The sequence below is a fragment of the Mustelus asterias genome, chromosome 26 (assembly GCF_964213995.1).
Source record: "Mustelus asterias chromosome 26, sMusAst1.hap1.1, whole genome shotgun sequence".
Taxonomy (NCBI): Eukaryota; Metazoa; Chordata; class Chondrichthyes; order Carcharhiniformes; family Triakidae; genus Mustelus; species Mustelus asterias.
The window spans coordinates 403,334-428,785 of NC_135826.1; the positions used below are offsets into that span (position 1 = coordinate 403,334).

A 25,452-nucleotide genomic window follows, 5' to 3' on the forward strand; every position below is an offset into this window, starting at 1 on the left:
TTACCCAGCGTCACCAACAGGACTCCAAGAGGCGGGGTTTGCCCTTTGACCAGGTGTGTGACACGTGATGTATTTATAACAGTTTGACTCTAGTGCTGACCTCTGTTAATCTGTAAAGGATAAGAAATGCTCAGTCATTGTCGTGAACTGCATCTAATTCCATTTTGTGTTAGTACTGATCTGATTCTCCTCATCTAATTAACCAAACATCAAGGAAAAGCAAAAGGGACAGGAGTGGCAGAGATCAGCAGCGTTCTTTTTGCCAGATGCAGTCCTGTCCAAGTTCCCCACTGACTGAACTTTAGACTGACGATTCCTACGACAAAACCTTTTATAGATGTTGCTGCTCAGAATCGAAAGAGACTTTGAACACCATCAGTTGAACATTCACCATTGACTGTCAAGCATTCATTCTGTGGCACAGGAAACATTCTGGGTTTTTAAGGAAGGAGTCCACTTCTTCATTGTGGAAACTGCATTGAAAGGGGATGGATTCTGATTGAAGCACTGGTGATCAGTGGAGCCTGGCTCAAATCTCTCCTTGTACTGTTATGTTGTAACAGTAAGACTTGGAGCGCAAGATTTTATTCTACGGTCACCGTTTGCTATCAGAGGCTGGGTTCTGGTAAGTGATTTGTCTGGCTGAATTTTTTGGATTTGTTATTCACGTGTAGGCCCACCTTCAGCCTAGCTATTGGTGTTTTGTGCTGATGTGGAGATGCTGGCGTTGGGCTGGGGTAAACACAGTAAGGAGTCTAACAACACCAGGTTAAAGTCCAACAGGTTTATTTGGTAGCAAAAGCCACTAGCTTTCGGAGCGCTGCTCCTTCGTCAGGTGGAGTGGGAAATGTGCTCACAAACAGGGCATACAGAGACACAAACTCAATTGACAGAATAATGATTGGAATGCTAATCAATGCTAATACAGCTAATCAAGTCTTAAAGGTACAGGCAATGTGAGTGGAGGGAGCATTAAGCACAGGTTAAAGAGATGTGTATTGTCTCCAGACAGGACAGCTAGTGAGATTTTGCAAGTCCAGGCAAGTTGTGCGGGTTTCAGATAGTGTGACATGAACCCAAGATCCCGGTTGAGGCCGTCCTCATGTTTGCAGAACTTGGCTATCAGTTTCTGCTCAGCGACCCTGCGGTGTCGTGTGTCGTGAAGGCCGCCTTGGAGAACGCTTACCCGAAGATCAGAGGCTGAATGCCCGTGACCGCTGAAGTGCTCCCCAACGGGAAGAGAACAGTCTTGCCTGGTGATTGTCGAGCGGTGTTCATTCATCCGTTGTCATAGCATCTGCATGGTTTCCCCAATGTACCATGCCTCCGGACATCCTTTCCTGCAACGTATCAGGTAGACAACGTTGGCCAAGTTGCAAGTGTATGTACCGTGTACCTGGTGGATGGTGTTCTCACGTGAGATGATGGCATCCGTGTCGATGATCAGGCACGTCTTGCAGAAGTTGCTGTGGCAGGGTTGTGTGGTGTCATGGTCACTGTTCTCCTGAAGGCTGGGTAGTTTGCTGCGGACAATGGTCTGTTTGAGGTTGTACGGCTGTTTGAAGGCAAGAAGTGGGGGTGTGGGGATGGCCTTGGCGAGATATTCGTCTTCATCAATGACATGTTGAAGGCTCCGGAGGAGATGCTGTAGCTTCTCTGCTCCGGGGAAGTACTGGACGACGAAGGGTACTCTGTCCACCGTTTGTCTTCTGAGGAGGTCAGTGCAGTTTTTCGCTGTGGCGCGTCGGAACTGTCGATCGATGAGTCGAGCACCATATCCTGTTCTTATGAGGGCATCTTTCAGCGTCTGGAGGTGTCTGTTGCGATCCTCCTCATCCGAGCAGATCCTGTGTATACGGAGGGCTTGTCTGTAGGGGATGGCTTCTTTAACGTGTTTAGGGTGGAAGCTGGAGAAGTGGAGCATTGTGAGGTTATCCGTGGGCTTGCGGTACAGTGAGGTGCTGAGGTGACCGTCCTTAATGGAGATGCGTGTGTCCAAGAATGCAACCGATTCCGGACAGTAGTCCATGGTGAGTCTGATGGTGGGATGGAACTTGTTGATGTCATCATATAGTTGTTTCAGTGATTGTTCACCATGAGTCCAAAGGAAGAAAATGTCATCGATGTATCTAGTGTATAGCATCGGTTGAAGGTCCTGTGCAGTGAAGAAGTCTTGTTCGAACTTGTGCATGAAGAAGTTGGCATATTGAGGTGCGAATTTGGTCCCCATGGCTGTTCCTGTGCTGTATATCTCTACGACTCTGACTGAAAATTGGCTTGCAATGCAGATAATGGAAACCAGATTGTGACTGGAAAGGACAGAGTCGACACCTAGGAGGGCACCAGCAAATATGGTCAGGTTAGGGAAAAATGGCTTTAAACTAACAGAGGGAGAGGAGGGTTCAGGTGAAGGGGAAGTTAGAAAACCAACAATAAAAGTTTGAGGCAATATGAAAGTATACCAATGTGGGTAAAGACAAGCTGAGTTGCACAGAAAAAGACAGAGTTTAACAGTAATAGTGCATCAGACAGTAGAACATAGAACATAACAGCGCAGTACAGGCCCTTCGGCCCTCGATGTTGCGCCGACCTGTGAAACCAATCTAAAGCCCATCTAACCTACACTATTCCAATATCATCCATATGTTTATCCAATGACCATTTAAATGCCCTTAATGTTGACGAGTCCACTACTGTTGCAGGCAGGGCATTCCACGCCCTTATTACTCTCTGAGTAAAGAACCTACCTCTAACATCAGTCCTATATCTATCACCCCTCAATTTAAAGCTATGTCCCCTCGTGCTAGCCATCACCATCCGAGGAAAAAGGCTCTCACTGTCCACCCTATCTAATCATCTTGTATGCCTCTATTAAGTCATCTCTTAACCTTCTTCTCTCTAACGAAAACAGCCTCAAGTCACTCAGCCTTTCCTCAAAAGACCTTCCCACCATACCAGCAACATCCGGGTAAATCTCCTCTGCACCCTTTCCAATGCTTCCACATCCTTCCTATAATGCGGCGACCAGAACTGTACGCAATACTCCAAGTGCGGCCGCACCAGAGTTTTGTACAGCTGCAACATGACATCATGGCTCCGAAACTCAATCCCTCTACCAATAAAAGCTAACACACTGTACGCAGTCTTAACAACCCTATCAACCTGGGTGCCAACTTTCAGGGATCTATGCACATGGACACTGAGATCTCTCTGCTCATTCACACTACCAAGTATCTTACCATTAGCCCAGTACTCTGTATTCTTGTTACTCCTTCCAAAGTGAATCACCTCACACTTTTCCACATTAAACTCCATTTGCCACCTCTCAGCCCAGTTCTGCAGCTTATCTATGTCCCTCTGTAACCTGCAACATCTTTCCGCACTGTCTACAACTCCACCAACTTTAGTGTCATCCGCAAATTTACTAACCCAGCCTTCTACGCCCTCATCCAGGTCATTTATAAAAATGACAAACAGCAGTGGCCCCAAAACAGATCCTTGTGGTACACCACTAGTAACTGAACTCCAGGATGAACATTTCCCATCAACCATCACCCTGTCTTCTTACAGCTAGCCAATTTCTGATCCAAACCACAAAATCACCCTCAATCCCATGCCTCCGTATTTTCTGCAATAGCCTACCATGGGGAACCTTATCAAACGCTTTACTGAAATCCATATACACCACATCAACTGCTTTACCCTCATCCACCTCTTTGGTCACCTTCTCGAAGAACTCAATAAGGTTTGTGAGGCACGACCTACCCTTCACAAAACCGTGCTGACTATCCCGAATCAAATTGTTCCTTTCTGGATGATTATAAATCTTATCTCTTATAATCCTTTCCAAAACTTTGCCCACAACAGAAGTAAGGCTCACTGGTCTATAATTACCAGCGTTGTCTCTACTCCCCTTCTTGAACAAGGGGACAATATTTGCTATCCTCCAGTCTTCTAGAACTATTCCTATAGACAATGACGACATAAAGATCAAAGCCAAAGGCTCTGCAATCGCCTCCCTAGCTTCCCAGAGAATCCTAGGATAAATCCCATCCGGCCCAGGGGACTTATCTATTTTCACACTTTCCAGAATTGCTAACACCTCCTCCTTATGAACCTCAATCCCGTACAGTCCAATAGCCTGTATCTCAGTATTCTCCTCGACAACATTGTCTTTTTCCTCTGTGAATACTGACAAAAAATATTCATTTAGCGCCTCTCCTATCTCTTCGGACTCCATGCACAACTTCTCACTACTGTCCTTGACTGGCCCTAATCTTACCCTGGTCATTCTTTTATTCCTGACATACCTACAGAAAGCTTTAGAGTTTTCCTTGATCCTACCTGCCAAAGACTTCTCATGTCCCCTCCTAGCTCTTCTTAGCTCTCTCTTCAGGTCCTTCCTGGCTAACTTGTAACTCTCAAGCGCCCTAACTGAGCCTTCATGTCTCATCTTTACATAAGTCTCCTTCTTCCTCTTCATAAGAGATTCAACTTCTTTAGTAAACCACGGTTCCCTCGCTCGACCACTTCCTCCCTGCCTGACAGGTACATACTTATCAAGAACACGCAGTAGCTGTTCCTTGAACAAGCTCCACATTTCAATTGTGCCCATCCCCTGCAGATTTCTTCCCCAACCTATGCATCCTAAATCACGCCTAATCGCATCATAATTTCCTTTCCCCCAGCTATAACTCTTGCCCTGCGGTATATACCTATCCCTTTCCATCGCTAAAGTAAACGTAACCGAATTGTGGTCACTATCACCAAAGTGCTCACCTACCTCCAAATCTAACACTGGTTCATTACCCAGTACCAAATCCAATGTGGCCTCGCCTCTTAGGAAACCCTCTTGCACACATTGGACAAAAACTGACCCATCTAAAGTACTCGAACTATAGCGTTTCCAGTCAATATTTGTAAAGTTAAGGTCCCCCATAACAACTACCCTGTTACTTTCGCTCCTATCCAGAATCATCTTTGCAATCCTTTCCTCTACATCTCTGGAACTTTTCGGAGACCTATAGAAAACTCCCAACAGGGTGACCTCTCCTTTCCTGTTTCTAACCTCAGCCCATACTACCTCAGTAGACGAGTCCTCATCAAACGTCCTTTCTGCCACCGTAATACTGTCCTTGACTAACAATGCCACACCTCCCCCTCTTTTACCACCTTCCCTGATTTTACTGAAACATCTAAACCCCGGAACCTGCAACAATCATTCCTGTCCCTGCTCTACCCATGTCTCCGAAATGGCCACAACATCGAAGTCCCAGGTACCAACCCATGCTGCAAGTTCACCCACCTAATTCCGGATGCTTCTGGCGTTGAAGTAGACACACTTCAAAACACCTTCCTGCCTGCCGGTACACTCCTGCGACCTTGAAGCCTTATTCATGACCTCACCACTCACATCCTCCTGTACACTGGAGCAACAATTCAGGTTCCCATTCCCCTGCCGAATTAGTTTAAACCCTCCCGAAGAGCATTCGCACATTTCCCCCCCAGAATATTGGTACCCCTCTGGTCCAGGTGAAGACCATCCCGTTTGTAGAGGTCCCACCTACCCCAGAATGAGCCCCAATTATCCAGGTATCTGAATCCTTCCCTCCTGCACCATTCCTGTAGCCACGTGTTCAACTGCTCTCTCTCCCTATTCCTCTCGTCGCTAGCACGTGGCACGGGTAACAAACCAGAGATAACAACTCTATTTGTTCTAGCTCTAAGCTTCCACCCTAACTCCCTGAATTTCTGCCTTACATCCCCATCTCTTTTCCTACCTATGTCATTGGTGCCTATGTGGACCACAACTCGGGGCTGGTCCCCTTCCCCTTTAAGGATCTCGAAAACACGATCTGAGACATCACGGACTCTGGCACCTGGGAGGCAACACACCAACCGCGAGTCTCTCTCACTCCCACAGAATCTCCTATCTATCCCCCTAACTATAGAGTCCTCAATGACTAATGCTCTACTCCTCCCCCCGTTTCCCTTCTGAGCAACAGGGACAGACTCTGTGCCAGAGACCTGTACCCCATGGCTTACCCCTGGTAAGTCGTCCTCCCCAACAGTATCCAAAACGGTATATTTGTTATACAGAGAAACGGCCACAGGGAATCGCTGCACTGACTGCTTCTTCTCCCTTCTAACAGTCACCCAAGTATCCTCATTCCTAGGAGTATGAACCTCCCTGTAGCTTTTATCTATAACTGTCTCTGCCTCCCGAATGATCCTGAGTTCATCCAGTTCCAGCTCCAGATCCCTAACACGGTCTTCAAGGAGCTGGAATTGGGTGCACTTCCTACAGGTGTACTCAGCTGGGACACTAATGGTGTCCCTCACCTCAAACATCCCACAGGAGGAACAGGGCGGCATGGTAGCAGTGGTTAGCACTGCTGCTTCACAGCTCCAGGGACCTGGGCTCGATTCACGGCTTGGATCACTGTCTGTGTGGAGTTTGCACATTCTCTTCGTGTCTGTGTGGGTTTCCTCCGGGTGCTCCGGTTTCCTCCCACAGTCCAAAGATGTGCGGGTTAGGTTGATTGGCCATGCTAAAAATTGCCCTTAGTGTCCTGAGATGTGTAGGTTAGAGGGATTAGTGGGTAAATATGTAGGGATATGGGGGTAGGGCCTGGGTGGGATTGTGGTCGGTGCAGACTCGATGGGCCAAATAGCCTCTTTCTGCACTGTAGGGTTTCTATGATTCTATGCAAAAGAAAAAGAAAAAAAAGCTCACCTGCTCTCACACCGAGTTTTTTTTTTAGGTTAGAGGAGGGGGAAGGGTGGGAGACTCTATACATGTAGAGTCTTGGGTTACCTCCCCGTTCAAATTTATTTGGCAAAAAACCGTCCCAGGTCTCCCTGCGACCTATTTCTGGTTTCCTGTTTCCTGTTGCTCAGGAAAAAAAACTCCGAACAAAGGAAGTAAAAACAAATTCAGCTTATCTTATCTTTCAGTTCTGCCCTCCAAAAATCACTCCCCTCTCTGCCCGCTCCACCGGAAGAATGAGGTAGAACCTCGGAGGTCAGTGCCTTTTTTAAAAAAAAAACTACAAACTGTTCCAGGTCTCCCTGCAGGGAATAAAGTAGTAAACTTAGTCACTTTATCTGAATGCTTAGAGCATTGCAATAAAATAGGTGAACTAGTGGCACAAATAAAGGGTTTAGATCTAATCACTATTTCAAAGATATGGTTACAAGGTGACCAAGGTTGGGAAATAAATATTCCAGCGCACACAATATTTCAAAAAGACAGGCTAAGTGGAAAAGGAGAACAGGCGGACCTGATAATAGAATGAGTGAGAAAGGATCTTGGCTCAGAAAATCAGCAAGAAGCATTAGCATGGGTGGATATTAAGAATAGCAAGGGTCAGAAAATGCTACTGGGAGTAGTTTATAGGACCCCTAACAGTAGAGCATTAAACAATCAATTATTGGAGCTTGGAACAAAAGCAATGTAATAGTTGTGGAGGACTTTAATCTTCATACAGATTGAGACAATCAAATTGGCAAGAATGGTCCAGAAGATGAGTTTGTAAAATGCTTTCCTCATAGTTTCCTGGAACAATACATTATGGAACCAACTTGGGATAAAGCTATTTTAGATCTAGTCTTGTGCAGTGAGGCAGGGTTAATTAGTAATGTCATTGTAAAAGATTGACCAGGAAATAGTGATCATAATTGAATTCTGAATTAAGTTTGAAAATGACAAACTCCATCACAAACAAGAATCTTCAAACTTAAAGCCAATTACATAGGTATGAGAGGAGAACTAACTACGGTTAATTAGGTAAATAGACTGAAAGGTATGGCAGTAAATAAACAATGGTAAACAGTCAAAGAAACAATCCAAAAACCTTCAACAAAAATACATTTTATTTTAAAGTCAGTGGAAAAGATCCAAATGTGGCTTATTAAGGATATGATGATAGCAGATTAGAGGAAAAGGTTAATACTGTTGCAAAGAAGAGCAGTAAGTCTAAGGGTTTGGAGGAAGGGGGACCAGCAAAAAGTTGATTTAAAAAAGAATACGAATGTAAACTAACAAGGAATATAAATGTAAAAAAAGATTTCAAGGATGTCTACAAATATGTAAAAGAAAAAATAGTAGTAAAAGTAAATGCTGGTCCCTTAGTAGCAGAGACAGGAGAAATTATGATTGAGCACATGGCAGAGACATTAATCAATATCACAGAAAAAAGAAACATGCCATCAAAGTTTTGTCTTGCATGCATCAATACATCTCACAAGAAATACTAACAATAGGGAAACAACAATTCATATTGCATGAGTAGAGAGTGTGATTGGTTGGCAAGTGGACTCTGATTGGTAGAAGCATTGCCATGGACAATGCAGTAGAGAACAGTTAACTACCAACCTTTTATTCAAATTCAAACCAGAACAAACAACATGGGCAGCCCCCCTCCATTCCTCCCTCCCCACCCAATTCCTCCTCCTTAACCAATTCACCCTCATATTTCCCCACCCAAATCGCCCTTTTTCACCTCCCTTCACTTCCCCACTCCCCTCACCTCCCCAATTCTTCCCTCCGTTCATTCTGCCACCCACACCTCCCATTACCCCTCATTCCTGCTCCTATGCCCCCTTCCCCATTATCCCACTTGATCTGCTTCACTGCCCCTTTAGGCCCTTCATTTGCCCCCTTCCTCAATTTCCCTCCATTCCCCCCACCCCTCAACAAGTGAAAAGAGGAAGTGCATCTGGGGAATTGATAATGGAAAGCAAGGCTGTGGCAGATAAATTGAACAGGTATTTTGCATCAGTCTTCACTATCGAGGACATGAGTAGCATCCCAGAAATAGCTGTAAATCAGGAAATGGAAGGGGGGGGGGGGGAGGAACTCATGAAAATTACAATCACCAGAGAAGTGTTATTGAGCAACTTGTTGTGTCTGCAGACTGACAAATCCCTGGGCCCGGATGGACTTCACCCTAAAGTTTTGAAAGAAATGGCTAAGGAAATAATTGATGCATTAGTTTTAATTTTCCAAAATTCTCTGGATTCAGAGAAGGTTCCATTAGACTGGAAGATAACAAATGTAACTTCTTTATTCAAAAAGGGAGGGAGACAGAAAGCAGTAAAATTCAGGCTAGTTAACCCAACATCTATCATAGGAAAGTGTTAGAAGCCATAATTAAAGATATTATAGCAGGGCACTTGGAAAAATTAAAGGCAGTCAGGCAGAGCCATCGTGGTTTTGTGAAAGGGAAATCATGCTTAACCAAAATTTAGAGTTCTTTGAGGGAGTCACAAATAGAATCCCTACAGTGCAGAAGGAGTCCATTCGGCCCATTGAGCCTGCACTGACAACAATCCCACCCAGCTCTTATCCCCGTAATCCCACATATTTATCCTGCTAATCCCTCTGACACTCGAGAACAATTTAGCATGACCAACCTAACTTGCACTTCTTGAGAGTGTGGGAGGAAACCGGAGCACCTGGAGGAACCCCACGCAGACACGGGGAGAACGTGCAAACTCCACATGGACAGTGACTCGGGGCCAGAATTGAACCCAGGTCCATGGCACTGTGGGACAGCAGTGCTAACCACTGTTGTGGATAAAGGGGAACCTGTCGATGTGCTGCACTTAGATTTCCAAAAAGCATTTGATAAGGCGCCATATCAAATGTTATTGCAGAAAATAAAAGCTCAGGGTGTAGGGGGTAACATTGGCATGGTTCACAGGAAACAGAGCTAACATATTTTTTTTTCTGGTTGTCAGGATGTAACAAGTGGCATGCCACAGGAATGCCACCCTCTGTTATATTAGTTTGCACCCTTTCTGCTCCAAGTTTGATTTGATTTATTATCACATGTATGGGATATGTATGTATGGGTACTGTATAGAGTCAGAGAGGTTTACAGCATGGAAACATGCCCTTCGGCCCAACTTGTCCATGCCACACTTTTTTTTTTAAATCCCCAAGCTCGTCCCAATTGTCTGCATTTGGCCCATATCCCTCTATACCCATCTTACCCATGTAACTGTCTAAATGCTTTTTAAAAGACAAAATTGTACCCGCCTCTACTACTACCTCTGGCAGCCTGTTTCAGACACTCACCACCCTCTGCGTGAAAAAACTGCCCCTCTGGACAATTTTGTATCTCTCCCCTCTCACTTTAAACCTATGCCCTCTAGTTTTAGACTCCCCTACCGTTGGGAAAAGATATTGACTATCTAGCTGATCTATGCCCCTCATTATTTTATAGACCTCTATAAGATCAGCCCTCAGCCGCCTACGCTCCAGAGAAAAAAGTCCCAGTCTATCCTTATAACTCAAACCATCAAGTCCCGGTAGCATCCTAATAAATCTTTTCTGCACTCTTTCTAGTTTAATAATATCCTTTCTATAATAGGGTGACCAGTACTGTACACAGTATTTCAAGTGTGGCCTTACCAATGTCTTGTACAACTTTAACAAGACATCCCAACTCCTGTATTCAATAGACATCCCAACTCCTGTATCTTGTGCACTTATACAGACAAAACATACCGTTCATAGAGTACATAGGGGAGAAGGAAAGGAGAGGGTGCAGAAAGTAGTGTTTTTAGTGGAGTCAAGCATAAAGGAGCATCTGCTTTTTCCAGTACTGGTGCTAGTGCCCCATGAATCTCTCACACCACGCTTTCAGCCATACATACAAAACTGTTTGTCCTTTTAGTAATTTTCATATGGCTCAGGTTCTGTTTAACTGGATCTTAGGATGAAAACAGCCTCAACCAGAACTTAATTCCTGGTTCTCCCTCACTGCTTCCTATTTCACCACCACAACAACATCTCCCTTCCACTAAGTCTTTCTCCATTCAGGAGGTGATTTCCTTGAACATCTATCTCTCCCAGGGGCTGCTGCGTAAGGTGGAGCTGTATCTTTCTGGTGTTGGGGACCCCCTCTACCCTCATTTCTCCATACTGGACCCTGGCTAACTCTCATCGGAAGCATTCTCGCTTCCCTTTCTGACCGTGACGTTGGGGCTCCCTGAACTTCCTGTTCCCAGACTCGAGCTAAGCGTCGGAGAACCCATGCTTCATTGTGTGTGGTCTCTGCGGGGTCAAAATTAGCGCAGGCTTTTTTGCCTTCCTCCGTGGTGTGCGGCACTAATGTCCTAGCCCATTTGGATGAATCGGCTTCATTTAATCTAGCTCGATCTAATTCCCCATATTCTCTCGTAAAGTGAATCCATAAACGACCGGCAAAGGCAGTCGGGTGTTCCCCTTTCCTCCGTCTACATTTATTTAACCTATCTACAGGATCCCCTTTATTAAATCCTACTGTAATCAATATCGCTTCCTTGATCTCGCTTAAGGCTCCTTCCCCAACATTTTGAGGGGTTGGCAGGGCAGATCATACAGACTTGCTTAAGCACATGACTATCAGTTTCACCTCTTCCCTTTCGTCCAGCCCATGCATTATCTTTTGCTGCCTAACACCCTCAAAGAAACTGTGTGGGTCTGCCAATGGCTCAAAGGTTGTGATTTTATTTGCCATTTCAGCCAATTGTGCCATCGTAAACGGGGTCGTGTATGTAACAGCTGGGCCCTGAGACTCTCCTACCCGACGTTCAGTCGTCACTGGGTGCATTGGTACTGGAGGTGAATCTGGGGGCGCGGTGGGTATGACTTCCCCTGGGAAAGATGGTGGTGGACCCCAATCCTCAGTTTGCGTAACGTAAAGTTGAGCATTCTCCTTTAACTCTCCCCAATCTGCCTCCTCTATCTCCTCTGCCTCTACTGACCCGAAGGTACACATAAATCCGTTTTGAACCGATAATAGGGATTCCAGCCGTGAAATTTCTCGCTGGCATTTGGAGTGGTCAGCGGTTGCCTGTCTCTGTTCTTTACTGGCTTGATGTAGCGCTTTTATTGCCGCCTGCAGATCGGTGCACTTAGCTTCCAATCGTGCTACTGCCCGCTCGGGCTTCACCTTTGGCCAGGTAGGCTCTCTCATACTGGGTCTGAAAATTGCCCAGATGTAATAAATTTACCTGGTTGGTTCTCTTTAATTCATCTACCTCTCTGTCCTTTTTGGCTCTTATTTGTTCTATCCTCTCCTGCTGCTGTTCCTTTCGTTTCTTAATCTCCTCCTCCTTTTCCTCCTGCGCCTGCTTCGATTCCTCCAGTTCCTTATGAACTGTGTTTAATTCCTTGTCTGTTCCAGTCACTTTCTCACATTTGCCTGCCCGTTTTCCCTGAACTTTCCTCAGATTGTACCAATACTTCTGTCCTAGGGAACCCGGTCCCGTCTCAGTATTGGCACAAGATTCTGCCCATAGGGGCCACCCTTTCTCCTTAATACATTCCCTGATTTTTGTTTCCCAAATGGGACATTTCACTGTCTCTGCGTTGTTTCCTGCCATATTTTTGACGACAAAGGGTAGGGAGTTGATTGGACTGTGGATACGGCTTTGGGCTATGTTCTGGTCCTAATCCCTCTGGATTCTAATGTAAACCTATGGCGTTTACCCTATCGTCCTTGTTAGAAACAATGCATGCACAATAACAATTTCCCAAAAGCAGTAATTTGACCAGTAAGGAGTTTGCACCTGTTGGGTCTGAGTTTTAAATAATCGTTCAATACAGACCTTCTACTCCCTTCGATTTACTTGAAATCCTGGCCATCACGTGGGGCATTTGCCGTCTTAATTCGGACTCATGCTAAATCTCCAGGAATATTAGGTTCTGTGGGATTCGATATTGGAGCAACAAAGTTACTTCTTGTCGATGTCCCATTTGAGTCGCCAATTTGTTGTGCCTGCCACACAGTCTGTTTTAACCCTTATACGGTGGACAAAGATTGCGAGTAGACTTCTTGTTAGTACAACAATATTTATTTACACACACAATTAATGATCACCCACCCAATCAACAATAAGTTTTCTCACAGAAATACTAAAGTTCAAGTCCAATACTAGACCTTAACTTAACTTTTGCATGACTGGCAAGTACCCAGGCAGATATTGGCCTTTATCCACGTGTTGGTCTCCGTAGTCCTCTGCGTAGTCTGGTCCTTTGGTCTGGTCTGATATTCTGGCTCTATCAGGTCGCCCCTCAACCTCCGTCGTTCCAGTGAGAACAAACCAAGTTTCTCCAACCTCTCCTCATAGCTAATGCCCTCCATACCAGGAAACATCCTGGTAAATCTTTTCTGTACCCTCTCCAAAGCCTCCACATCCTTCTGGTAGTGTGGCGACCAGAATTGAACAAGTGCGGTCTAACTAAGGTTCTATAAAGCTGCAACATGACTTGCCAATTTTTAAACTCAATGCCCTGGCCGATGAAGGCAAGCATGCATTATGCATTCTTGGCTGCCTTCACCACCTGCATTGCCACTTTCAGTGACCTGCGGACCTGTACACCCAGATCCCTCTGCCTATCAATACATTTAAGGGTCCTGCCATTTACTGTATATTTCCCATCGTATAAGACCTTCCAAAATGCATTACCTCATATTTGTCCGGATTAAACTCCATCTGCCATCTCTCCGCCCAAGTCTCCAACCAATCTATATCCTGCTGTATCCTCCAACGGTCCTCATCGCTATCTGCAATTTCACCAACCTTTGTGTTATCCACAAACTTACTAATCAAACCAGTTACATTTTCCTCCTATATATAACAAACAGCAAAGGTCCCAGCATATGACCTCAGACTTTTGTATCTTTTTTCTGACAGAAGAAGGTGGAAGAGAGTATGTCCAGGGTTCGTGGAGTCCTTAATTATGCTGGCTGCTTTTCCGGGGAAGGGGCAAGTGTAGACAGAGTCAATGGATGGGAGGCTGGTTTGTGTGATACACTGGGTACATTCACAACTCTTTGTAGTTTCTTGCGGTCTTGGGCAGAGCAGGAGCCATACCAAACTGTGATACTGTGTCATTTTAATTGGGGGGGGGGGGGGGGGGTGGGGAGGTCAGGCAATCAAATTAAATTGCCCTGATTTTCCCACTCTCTATCTATCAGTAAACAGAGGTTTTTTTAAATTCTGATTTTTTTTTCCCCCCCTTTATAAGTGGCGGCATGTTTTCCCCAAGCCTTGCATTTGCAAACTCAAAGTTCAATGAAAAGAAAAGGGTTGGTTTATTTTTACATACACGTGCATGAGAGGAGGGTTTTGCAACGTACACAATAAATGGGGGATAAAAAGAGAAGAGGGGTCAGGATACAACCACAATAAAATATACCTGTGTCCAGAGTACTGAATCAGGAATGTTCCTTCCATGGGGAGGTAGGCTGATTGTATATTGCTCTGTATTTTGAGAGCAAGACTTGCACTACAGGGTAAGGCACATAGAGTGCGTTAGCCTGGGGGCATGAGTTCCAAGGTTCTAGAGTTGGCAGGTTTGAGGGTTCAGGTTCTTTCTGCCACCACTGGCTTGATGGTAGATGACACAGGCTATTGCCTGGAGTTCTGTTCACATTCGACTTCCGACATTAACTGCTGGAATTCAGTTCCAACAGACAATATCACAGTACAGCTCGGGGGAGGTCATATGACATACCTCAATGTCGGACACGGGATGACTGGAATCTTGAGGTTTAAATGGAGTCAAGATTTGTTTTGTTTTTGGAGACACTGGTGTCAGGTTAACTAACTGCCACCCTCTTTGTCAAACCCATTGTTCGGACTGCTAATGCTTCAGCCATTATGGGAAATTAGGACCGGCAAAGGTTTTCCTTTGTTTGAAGTTATCTGGACCAGATTCCCTGTCTCGTGGCTTTTTTATCAGCAAAGAAGCATGAATACAAAATTGGTTAAAAGACAGAAATTGAGTACTGATGAAAAGTTGTTTGTTTGGACTGGAGGAAGATATGCAGGAATCTGTATTAGGACCACAACTTTTTTGAGATATATTAATGACCTAGACCTCCCCCTTAGGGGAGATGATGGCCTAGTGGTATTATCACTAGACTATTAATCCAGAAACTCAGCGAATGTTCTGGGGACCCAGGTTTGAATCCTGCCACGGCAGATTGGGGAATTTAGATTCAATAAAAAATATCTAAAATTAAGAATCTGCTGATTGCCAATGTTGGAAAAACCCCATCTGGTTCACTAATGTCCTTCAGGGGAGGAGCTCTGCTGTCCTTACCTGGTCTGGCCTACTTGTGGCTCCAGAGCCACAGCAATGTGATTGACTCTCAAATGCCCTCTGAACAAGAGATGGGCAATAAATGCTCATCAGCCAGCGAGATCCGTGTTCCACAAATGCATATAAAAAAGCTTGTACAATTTCAGAATTTGCAGATGGGAGTATTGTCAACTGTGAGAAAGGTTGTATTTGAATTCAAAAGAAAAAAGACAGGCTGGTTGAATAGACCAACTTGGGACAGATGCAATTTGATGCAGAAAAGCATGAAGTGATGCTTTGGCAGAAAAGACAAGGAGAGGCAATATGAAAATAAAGGTTTTGATTGTAAAGCATGCGCTGGAACAGAAAGACCTGGGGGTGACAGGGCAGGTTGAGAAAGTGGTTAAAAAGACACAAAGAATGCTGGAAAACCTCTTAGTTCAATCTCAACTCAAGGTTATATCCAGTTCTGGGACAGCACATTTTAAGAAGGGTTTGAAGGCTTGAGAGAGAGTGCAGGAATAACTTAAGAGGATGAGATTAAGAGGAAGAGTTCCCGGCATGAGGATCTCCAGTTTTGTGAGTACATTAACAGCAAATAAGGCTATTCTGGAATGTGCTCCCTGAGGGTGTAGTGGAAGCAGATACAATTTGCTTTTTAAAAGGGAATTGGCAAAGCAGCTGAAGATAAAATAACATGTCAGTCTACAGGGAAAGGTCTGGAGTGGCCAAATTTCTCTTGGAGAGGGCCAGCATAGACATTACCTCCTGTGGTTGAATGACCACCTCTGATTTGAGGGTCTACAGCAAATCCTTAACTTCTCACTGTTTATGTTGCTCTCAGTTAACATTGCTCAGTTTATTTTGCTGTAAAGAATCTGCATTACCTTTGATACCACAGTAGCTGTAAGTCCATGTTGGAAGGAGGCAAGCCTCACTCCTCACCTGGGCAACAGGTGCCCACCCAGCCGGGTCACCGCGAGAGCATCGGCGCGTGCGCAGTGTTGCAGCCGGCAGGGGGCCGTTGAGCGCTCGCGCGCAAGGCCGGGCACTGGGCTGGTGGGCGCATGCGCAGTGGCGGTGAGGCCGATGCTGTTTTGAGCCTCGGGGTCGGGTACCGGAACCTTGGCCTGTGAGAGCGGCGAGCGCGGGCTCGGTGGCGCAGGATGTCTGTGCTGAGCCCGGTGCAGATCAAAGAGGCGAACGCTCACCTGGCAGCTGTGCACCGCCGGGTGACGGAGCTGGAGCGGAGGCTGGAGGCGGCCGAGCGGACGGTGCGGGAACAGGCCGAGCGGCTGATGGGCAAAGACCGGGAGCTGCAGGCCGCCATCCGGGAGCTCACCCTGCGCAAGGAGCGGTCAGCGGGGGTCGGGGCGGGGAGCGGGGAGCGGGGAGCGGGGGTGGGGAGCGGGGAGCGGGGAGCGGGGGTGGGGAGCGGGGAGCGGGGGTCGGGGCGGGGAGCGGGGAGCGGGGGCGGGGAGCGGGGGGCGGGGGGCGGGGAGCGGGGGGCGGGGGGCGGGGGGCGGGGAGCGGGGGGCGGGGGGCGGGGAGCGGGGGGGGGCGGGGGGCGGGGAGCGGGGGGGGGCGGGGGGCGGGGAGCGGGGGGGGGCGGGGGGCGGGGGGCGGCGGGGGGGCGGGGAGCGGGGGGCGGCGGGGGAGCGGGGGGCGGCGGGGGGCGGGAGCGGGGGGCGGCGGGGAGCGGGGGGCGGGGGGCGGCGGGGGGCGGGGGGCGGCGGGGGGCGGGGGGCGGCGGGGGGCGGGGGGCGGCGGGGGGCGGGGGGCGGGGGGGGGGCGGGGGCGGGGAGCGGGGGGCGGGGGTCGGGGAGCGGGGAGGGGGTCGGGGAGGGGGTCGGGGAGGGGGTCGGGGAGGGGGTCGGGGAGGGGGGCGGGGGTCGGAGCGGGGGGCGGGGGTCGGGGAGGGGGTCGGGTCGGGGGGGGAGGGGGTCGGGGAGGGGGGGAGGGGGTCGGGGAGGGGGGAGGGGGTCGGGGAGGGGGGAGGGGGTCGGGGAGGGGGGAGCGAGGGGGGTCGGGGCGGGGAGGGGGGAGGGGGGGCGGGGAGGCGGGGAGGGGGGAGGGGGGGCGGGGAGGGGGGGCGGGGGTTGGGGAGGGGGGGCGGGGAGGGGGGTCGGGGAGGGGGGCGGGGAGGGGGGTCGGGGAGGGGGGCGGGGGGAGGGGGAGGGGGGCGGGGAGGGGGCGGGGAGGGGGGTCGGGGAGGGGGGGGCGGGGGAGGGGGGTCGGGGAGGGGGGCGGGGGAGGGGGGGTCGGGGAGGGGGGTTGGGGCGAGGGGAGGGGGGAGGGGTCGGGGGGAGGGGGGAGGGGTCGGGGCGGCGGGGGAGGGGGGAGGGGTCGGGGCGGCGGGGGAGGGGCGAGGGGGCGGGGGGGAGGGGAGGGGTCGGGGAGGGGGGGGTCGGGGGGGAGGGGGTCAGGGGGGAGGGGGTCCATAAGACCATAAGACATAGGAGCGGAAGTAAGGCCATTCGGCCCATCGAGTCCACTCCACCATTCAATCATGGTTGATTTCAACTCCATTTACCCGCTCTCTCCCCATAGCCCTTAATTCCTCGAGAAATCAAGAATTTATCAATTTCTGTCTTGAAGACGCTCAACGTCTCGGCCTCCACAGCCCTCTGTGGCAATGAATTCCACAGACCCACCACTCTCTGGCTGAAGAAATTTCTCCTCATCTCTGTTCTAAAGTGACTCCCTTTTATTCTAAGGCTGTGCCCCCGCGTCCTAGTCTCCCCTGTTAATGGAAACAACTTCCCTACGTCCATCCTATCTAAGCCGTTCATTATCTTGTAAGTTTCTATCAGATCTCCCCTCAACCTCCTAAACTCCAATGAATATAATCCCACGATCCTCAGACGTTCATCGTATGTCAGGCCTACCATTCCTGGGATCATCCGTGTGAATCTCCGCTGGACCCGCTCCAGTGCCAGTATGTCCTTCCTGAGGTGTGGGGCCCAAAATTGCTCACAGTACTCCAAATGGGGCCTAACAGTGCTTTATAAAGCCTCAGAAGTACATCCCTGCTTTTGTATTCCAAGCCTCTTGAGATAAATGACAACATTACATTTGCTTTCTTAATTACGGACTCAACCTGCAAGTTTACCTTTAGAGAATCCTGGACTAGGACTCCCAAGTCCCTTTGCACTTTAGCATTATGAATTTTGTCACCGTTTAGAAAATAGTCCATGCCTCTATTCTTTTTTCCAAAGTGTACGACCTCGCACTTGCCCACGTTGAATTTCATCAGCCACTTCTTGGACCACTCTCCTAAACTGTCTAAATCTTTCTGCAGCCTCCCCACCTCCTCAATACTACCTGCCCCTCCACCTATCTTTGTATCATCGGCAAACTTGGCCAGAATGCTCCCAGTCCCGTCATCTAGAACGTAGGGGAGAACCTTTAGAGAAGGGGAGCGGGGGGGGAGGGGAAGGGGTCGGGGGGGGCGGGGAGGGGCGGAGGGGGGGGAGGGGAGGGGGGGTCGGGGAGGGGGGGAGCGGAGGGGGTCGGGGGAGGGGAGGGGGTCGGGGGGGTCGGGGGGGGAGGGGGGGTCGGGGGGGAGGGGGGGTCGGGGAGTGGGGGGGGGTCGGGGAGTGGAGGGGGGGTCGGGGGGAGGGGGGGTCGGGGGGGAGGGGGGGTCGGGGGGGTGGGGAGGTCGGGGAGGGGGAGGTCGGGGAGGGAGGTCGGGGAGGGGGGGTCGGGGAGGGGGGGGTCGGGGAGGGGAGGGGTGGTCGGGGAGGGGGGGTCGGGGAGGGGGGGGGTCGGGGAGGGGGGGGGTCGGGGAGGGGGGGGGTCGGAGAGGGGGGATCGGGGAGGGGGGGGTCGGGGAGGGGGGTCAGGGGAGGGGGGTCGGGGGAGGGGAGCGGGGGGGTTCGGGGAGGGGGTCGGGGAGGGAAAGGGGGATCGGGGAGGGAAAGGGGGGTCGAGGGGGGGTCGGGGAGGGGGGGTCGGGGGAGGGGGGAGAGGAGGAGGGGTGGGGGAGGGGAGGGGTGGAGGGGGGGAGAGGGGGAGGGGTGGAGGGGGGGAGAGGGGGAGGGGTGGAGGGGGGGAGAGGGGGAGGGGGGGAGGGGTGAAGGGGTGGGGGGGAGAGGGGGAGGGGTGGAGAGGGAGGGAGAGGGGTGGGGGGGAGAGGGGGAGGGAAGGGGAGGGGGGGAGAGGGAGGGGAGAGGGGTGGGGGAGTGGAGGGGGGAAGAGGGGTGGGGGAGTGGAGGGGGAAGAGGGGTGGGGGAGTGGAGGGGGGAAGAGGGGTGGGGGAGTGAGGGGGGAAGAGGGGTGGGGGAGTGGGAGGGGGGAAGAGGGGTGGGGAGTGGAGGGGGGAGAGGGGTGGGGGAGTGGAGGGGAGGTGGAGGGGGCGAGTGGGGTGGGGGAGTGGAGGGGGGGAGAGGGGGAGTGGAGGGAGGGGGGGAGAGGGGGAGTGGAGGGGGGGGGGGGAGGGAGGGGGGTGGGGACTGGCTGCCCATATTATTTATACCTGAACTGAACCGTCTCCATTGCTTTTGTCCATGTGCTGCAGGGAGATGGTGGATGTGCAAGAGAAACTGCAGGATTGTGAAGGGACAGTGCAGAGGCTGCAGACAGTGATGAAGGAGAAGGACAGTGTGATCGCCCAGCTCAGACACCGCAGTCAACTGCTGGATAAAATCACTCGCAGCCGGCCCCTCCTCGATAACCTGCTGTCCTACATGGCTGAGGCTGAACGCTCGCAGAGTATCCACATCTCAAACCTTGACTCTCACCCTGGCTACCCTGACTACCCTGACCACCATGCCCACTCTCTCTCGGGAATCAACGGATTAATCAACACCTGCCCCAATGACCGCAATTTCTCTGTCAGTGAGGATGATATGGAGGAGCCAGGTCAAGACGATGCAATCTTTGGGACCACAGTTTAAACCTACATCCAGGGGTCTGATCCTCTCCTGCTGAGAGATGTTGGGTAGAGTCCACAAGTGCCTGTTGTTTGTGCAGTACTGCAAGTTACCATACCAACACCTGTGAATATCAAACCTTCCATCGGTGTCATTAGATAAAAGAAGTGAAAACCAGAAGCACTCTAAATTGTGTGGGGTCCCATTTCTGGACTTACACTACATTCCAAAGATTCGGGGGACTTTTCACTGTAACTTGGAGCTGAGGGGTTATTTCTCTGAATGTAAAGAAACAGACTGTGACAGTGTTTATCAATCTCTTGGTGCAGTTATGAACAATAGTGTTGGGGTATCACTGGCTTTAAATAAGCTTTCGTGTGAAAGGCTGGGAGAAGAGGTCAGGAGGAGCCAAGTAATAAACTTTTTGCAGGTAGAGCACAAAGAGGAAACTCTAGTCTCTTCCCTTTCTAGGTTTCTCCCAACTTTCGGAGTCTATAGAAAATAATCATGTCACCAGAGTAATAAAAGTGGGGATTGTTCCCAAAGCATTTGGAGTTTAGCTAGGTGCATTGAGTGTTTGCAAGGGTGGAAGTCACAATACTGTGATAGCCAATTCTATTTGAATCACAAGGTAGTCTGGAACTGCTCATAAACGATGTTGTGAAGTAATGCTAGTCTTCAGGATCAGAGTTTAAATCCAGTCCGTATTGGATAATGTCCTTGAACTCTGTGGATAATGAGCAGCGTAAGTATTATTGGAAATGGAGAAGATCCCCACTTACAGAGCTGCCTGAATTGTTAACTTTCTTGTCCAGAGATTCTGTTTATTCTCAATACAAAACTACCTAGCCTGAAATTGTTTCAACCGTCTATATCCATCAGTGTGGAGATTTGGAACTTCACTCTGGGACTATGGTCAGTGTTGAGCCAATGACGTTTTCAGTGTTCTATACCTCACCGTTTCTGAATCACGTTTCTGTGCTGCCCCTTGAGCAGTGGAATGCATCCCTGACCAAACTGATCTGTAAGGTTCCATCCTCTGCCCACCTTCAAGAAATTAAACTTGTGTTTTTTCTTCAGAGTTAACCGGGTGCTCATGATAGCAACCTGGAATGTCATGAGATATTGGCCAGGAATTTGCTCACTGCTGTTCCACCACTGTCACATTGCCGGAAGTGCAGCTAGCATTGTTGTTTGTGTGAACAGGACTTCCAGCAAAGTTCCTGTGAGGATCAGCAGAGGAATAGATTCCTGGCCATTGAGTTATGGACAGTCACTTTGCTCTACTTTAACCATCAAATCTCATCAGTGAGAAACAAGACCGACCCGCTGGACTATTGAGTTGTGATGCCTGTGTATATTAATAACAGGGAGAAGAAACTTTGTTACAGAGAAGGTTCCTGCAATAGTTCCCTGCTCAAATTCTGCTATAACCCAGAGCGTGGTCCAGCATTATTACTGTCCATTGATTTATTTGTTGGTAGTTTTTGTGTTTGTTTCCTGGATTTTAGTGTTTATCACTCTCTTACTGGCCACTATAGACTCTCACATAGCGTGCAGGCTACAGACTGTGTGTATGGTGAGTCTGGCCTGGGAACATGGCAAATGGCAATGAGAGATTGAGTCTGTGGTGGATGAGCTGATATTCAGTCTACAATAGAACAGTGACCAAACTTCAAAAGCACTTAATTGACTGTAAAGCACTTTGGGATATCCTGAGGTGTAAAAGGCGTTATGGAAAAGCAAGTTAGTTCACCCAGGAGGTACCCAACAGTAACCTGGTCATCCTAAACTTCAAACTGACCTCCACCTGGAACCTCGGGTCCTTTTGCTCCAACTGTTACTGTAGGCTGCAGAAAATGCGTTTTTGGTCACAATGAGCAAATATGAATTTAATTTCTCCTCTAGTAAGATTTGCACTTTATTCCATTGGGATTGCACAATAGAAGTCTGTCTGCACATGCATTCAGTAACTTGTAAGTAGATGTGAAATTGAAAATCGTTAGTAGAGGTTTGGAGAGTTAGACACCAGGTTAAAGTCCCACAAGTTTATTTGGAATCATGAGCTTCCATAGCGCTGCTCCTTCATCAGGTGAGTGGAGAGGTAGCTTTCACAACCATGGCATATATAGACAGACACAACTGCAAGATAGTGGTTGGAATGCAAGTCTTTTCAGGTAATCAAATCTTTACAGATATATACAGCATGAGTGGAAAGAGGGATAATAGGTTAAATAGGTGTGAATTGTCTCGAGCCAGGATGGTTAGTAGGATTACCTAATCGGTGATTATTCCTCTCTCCACTCGCACTGTCTGTACCTGTAAAGACTTGCATTCCAACCATTCTCTTGCAATTGTGTTTTTGTCTATATATGCTGTGTTTGTGAACCTACCTCTCCACTCACCTGATGAAGGAGCAGTGCTCCGAAAGCTCATGACTCCAAATAAACCTCTTGGACTTTAACCTGGTGTTGTGAGATTCCTTACTGTGCCCACCCCAGTCTAACGCCGGCATCTCCACATCATGAGAGTTAGATTGTCAGTGGTTACAGAACTATGCAATTGATTTGCAGAGAGCATAATCTGCCCCACATAGTCCTTATCTGGTGTGTGATGGACTGAAAATGTCTTCATCTTTACCAGCTGCAACCTCATCTGACTACACCAACACTTCATCTGTGAACAGAAATGGAAAACGAGCACGACTATATCTTAAAGGGAGTTGCACAAGTTAATAACTACGTTGCAGTAAAGTGTGCTGTGTTTGCAATGTAGAGTATCAGCCCTGGCATTCAGCCCAAGCCAGGAATCTAGTGAAGTTTGTTTCTTTATCCATTTTAAACAGTTGCTGTCTCATTAACTTATAAAGCCTAAATCACGACAGTGAGATAGGGGCTGGTATGAGCCTGGAGTGGTCTAGGGAAAAATGAAAGTAACAGCATGTGGGCCCAGACACCTCACAGTCTCGAATGTGGTTTCTGGTAAAGTACTGCACCTGATAATGTCATGGTAATAAGCTGACATCAGGCGCAGACTTTTGGTGTGCCCCAGTTATTAGAATCTCCATTTGCAAGGGAGGAGAGGTCCTCCATATATTCTCTGGGTTCAATGACCAGTCACTCTTTGCACTTGTGCTCTTGATAAACTTGTAATCATTCCCTGCAATGTATATAAATTACTCCTATTAATATCTGCTCCATGAGCTAATTTATTGTCTATTGAATGATTACACAAGTAATCACTCTCTGACAGCCATTATTCTATGTAATCACATTGATATCCATTATTCTGCATGTACTTGTTCTCTAATGTTCTTCATTCTGTATAATCATCCTCTGATATCCATTACTCTGTGTAATCACTCTGAGATCCATTATAACCACTCTGAGATCCATTATTCTCTGTAATCACTCTGATATCTGTTATTTTCAATGTAAATTGCTTCTCATATATTCATTATTCTGTGTAAATCACTTTTCTGTCTTCTGTGTGTATCTTTTGGATGGTGGCTATTTTCAAACATCCACAAGAATTCTCTGTGTTGTCACTGTATATATCAATCTCAATATAATCACGCGAGACAAACTAACATTCATGTAATCACTCCTAAAAATCACTTCCACAAAACCAAAACATCATAATTTTCCATATATCCGTGTAATGCTGGAATTCATTATAATGTGAATCTGCTGGAACCCTGTTCAGTAATTTGGTTCTTCAGTTCTCTTAGTTTTTGGATGTTTGTTACAAAATAGATGAAAGGAAGTTACAAGGCAGTTGACTATCTTGTTTAAGCAACAGCTAACTTTCAAAGTAAAGCTTGAACTGATTTGGCAAGTTCTTTGAACCCAGAGGTTGGGCGAGAGGTAGATCTGACTCTGGGGACTTTGTTACAATATGTCATTGCCCTTTTCCCATTTAATGTTCATGTTGCTAATTTAGCTTTGTTATCTGCGTTGCATATTACCTGCCTGCAGCATTGCACTAAAGTTAGACAGGCAGGAAACCATTCTGAAGTACATATTGAAAATGATAATACGTGGTTTTGAGGAGAAGGTATCCTTGAGTTTGCTCGTAGATTGCAGGAATATGTGCAGTACTAGCTTGTCCATGTTCCCTTGAAATATAATACTTTGTTTAGAGGGATTTGGAACTGTGGTATGATCCTTGTTTGAAAGTTACTGGGTGAATACCACAACTCGCTCAGGGCAAATATTTCACATGTTTGCAGTTTTTGATCATTGTTTGTAGACACAAATCTGATAAATTGGTGCCTTTTATAAAACTGTGCAATATCTTTTTAAGTAGTTTGTGTTTAATCTGTGTGCTGTGAGTTTTCGATGCTGCCTCAGGCAATGATCATGGCTAATGATTCACAGTTGGAACTTTGGAGCCTGATCCTGAGTCTTCATTTGGCCTCCTGTGTACCAAGATCAACAATGGAATTTCTCCAAACATCCTGTGAATTTTCGATTTTCAACCTGCATCCAAGAAAAGTTCCCCAAATGAGTGAGGAAAATGGAAGCAAAAAGCAGCTAACTGTTCTATCCCAACATGATGGTGCCTGTCTGTCATTGCTATAGAGTGAGAAACTGAGGAACCTTATCCTGTAATGTCAGGATGTAAGACAGCAACATTAATGTCACAGCTGTGGAAGGAAGCGAATGCCTATGCCAGCTCTGTCCCACGGCCCCTGATATTTTGATTTATTTCCTGGAATGTGGGTGTCTCTGGAAAGGCCAGCATTTGTTGACCATCCCTAATTGCCCTTTGAGTGGCTTGCTAGGCCATTTCACAGGGCAGTTAAGAGTCATGGAATCATACAATTCCTGCAGTGCAGAAGAAAGCCATTCAGCCCATTGAGCCTGCACCAATGACAATTCCACCCAGGCACTATCCCCATTACCCCACATATTTACCCTGTTAATCCCCGTGACACTAAGGGGCAATTTAGCATGGCCAATGCATCTAACCAGCACATTTTTGGACTGTCAACGACATTGCTGTGGGTGTGGAGTCATGTGTGGGCAAGACCAGGTAAGGATGGCAGATTTCCTTCCCTAAAGGACCAGATTTTTAAAAAAACAATTGATAGCTTTTGTTCCAGATTTATTAAATTAAATTCCACCAGCTGCCATGGTGGGATTTGAACCTATGTCCTCAGAACATTAGCCTAGACTTCGGCTGGCCCAATCACATGACCACCATCTCCCATAGATACTTCCTCATAGCCCTGCAAATATTTTATCAAAACCCCTCCATTTTGAACACCACTATTAAATCTCTCGATCGCAGAATACTCCCAGGTGAACAGCTCTAGCTCCTCCAGTTTCTCCTGTAACTGAAGACCCACATTCCTGGTTTTCTAATGATTTCAAGCCTCCCTCTGATGGGCATAAGGTAAAGGCAGAGCCTGTTGTTGCATTTGAATCAGAAGGTAGAGGGTTCAAAATCACTGACCCTTGAGCAGAATGTCAAAAACATTACCAGACC

The 25,452-nt window shown here is 48.1% G+C and overlaps 3 protein-coding genes across 3 annotated transcripts in view; 2 read left to right on the forward strand and 1 right to left on the reverse strand.

Annotated features, from left to right (window-relative positions):
• The first annotated feature begins 604 nt into the window (after nucleotides 1–604).
• The window catches only part of wdr55 (WD repeat domain 55), an 85,680-nt gene continuing 60,832 nt past the window's right edge, over nucleotides 605–25,452 (forward strand). Inside the window, exon 1 of the mRNA XM_078198053.1 lies at nucleotides 605–625. The gene's annotated coding sequence lies outside the window, so the exon portion shown is untranslated. The remainder of the gene's footprint in view (nucleotides 626–25,452) is intronic.
• LOC144479413 (uncharacterized) lies at nucleotides 778–16,248 on the reverse strand. The gene is made up of 2 exons (XM_078198056.1): nucleotides 15,973–16,248; nucleotides 778–2,331 (listed from the first exon to the last, which is right to left on the reverse strand). Exon 2 carries the CDS (start codon nucleotides 2,228–2,230, stop codon nucleotides 1,289–1,291), a length of 942 nt encoding a protein of 313 aa, XP_078054182.1. The 5' UTR covers nucleotides 2,231–2,331; nucleotides 15,973–16,248; the 3' UTR covers nucleotides 778–1,288.
• vmac (vimentin type intermediate filament associated coiled-coil protein) lies at nucleotides 16,136–24,259 on the forward strand. Its single transcript, XM_078198057.1, has 2 exons — nucleotides 16,136–16,442; nucleotides 19,605–24,259. The coding sequence occupies exons 1-2, from the start codon at nucleotides 16,252–16,254 to the stop codon at nucleotides 19,981–19,983; spliced, it is 570 nt and encodes a 189-aa protein (XP_078054183.1). The 5' UTR covers nucleotides 16,136–16,251; the 3' UTR covers nucleotides 19,984–24,259.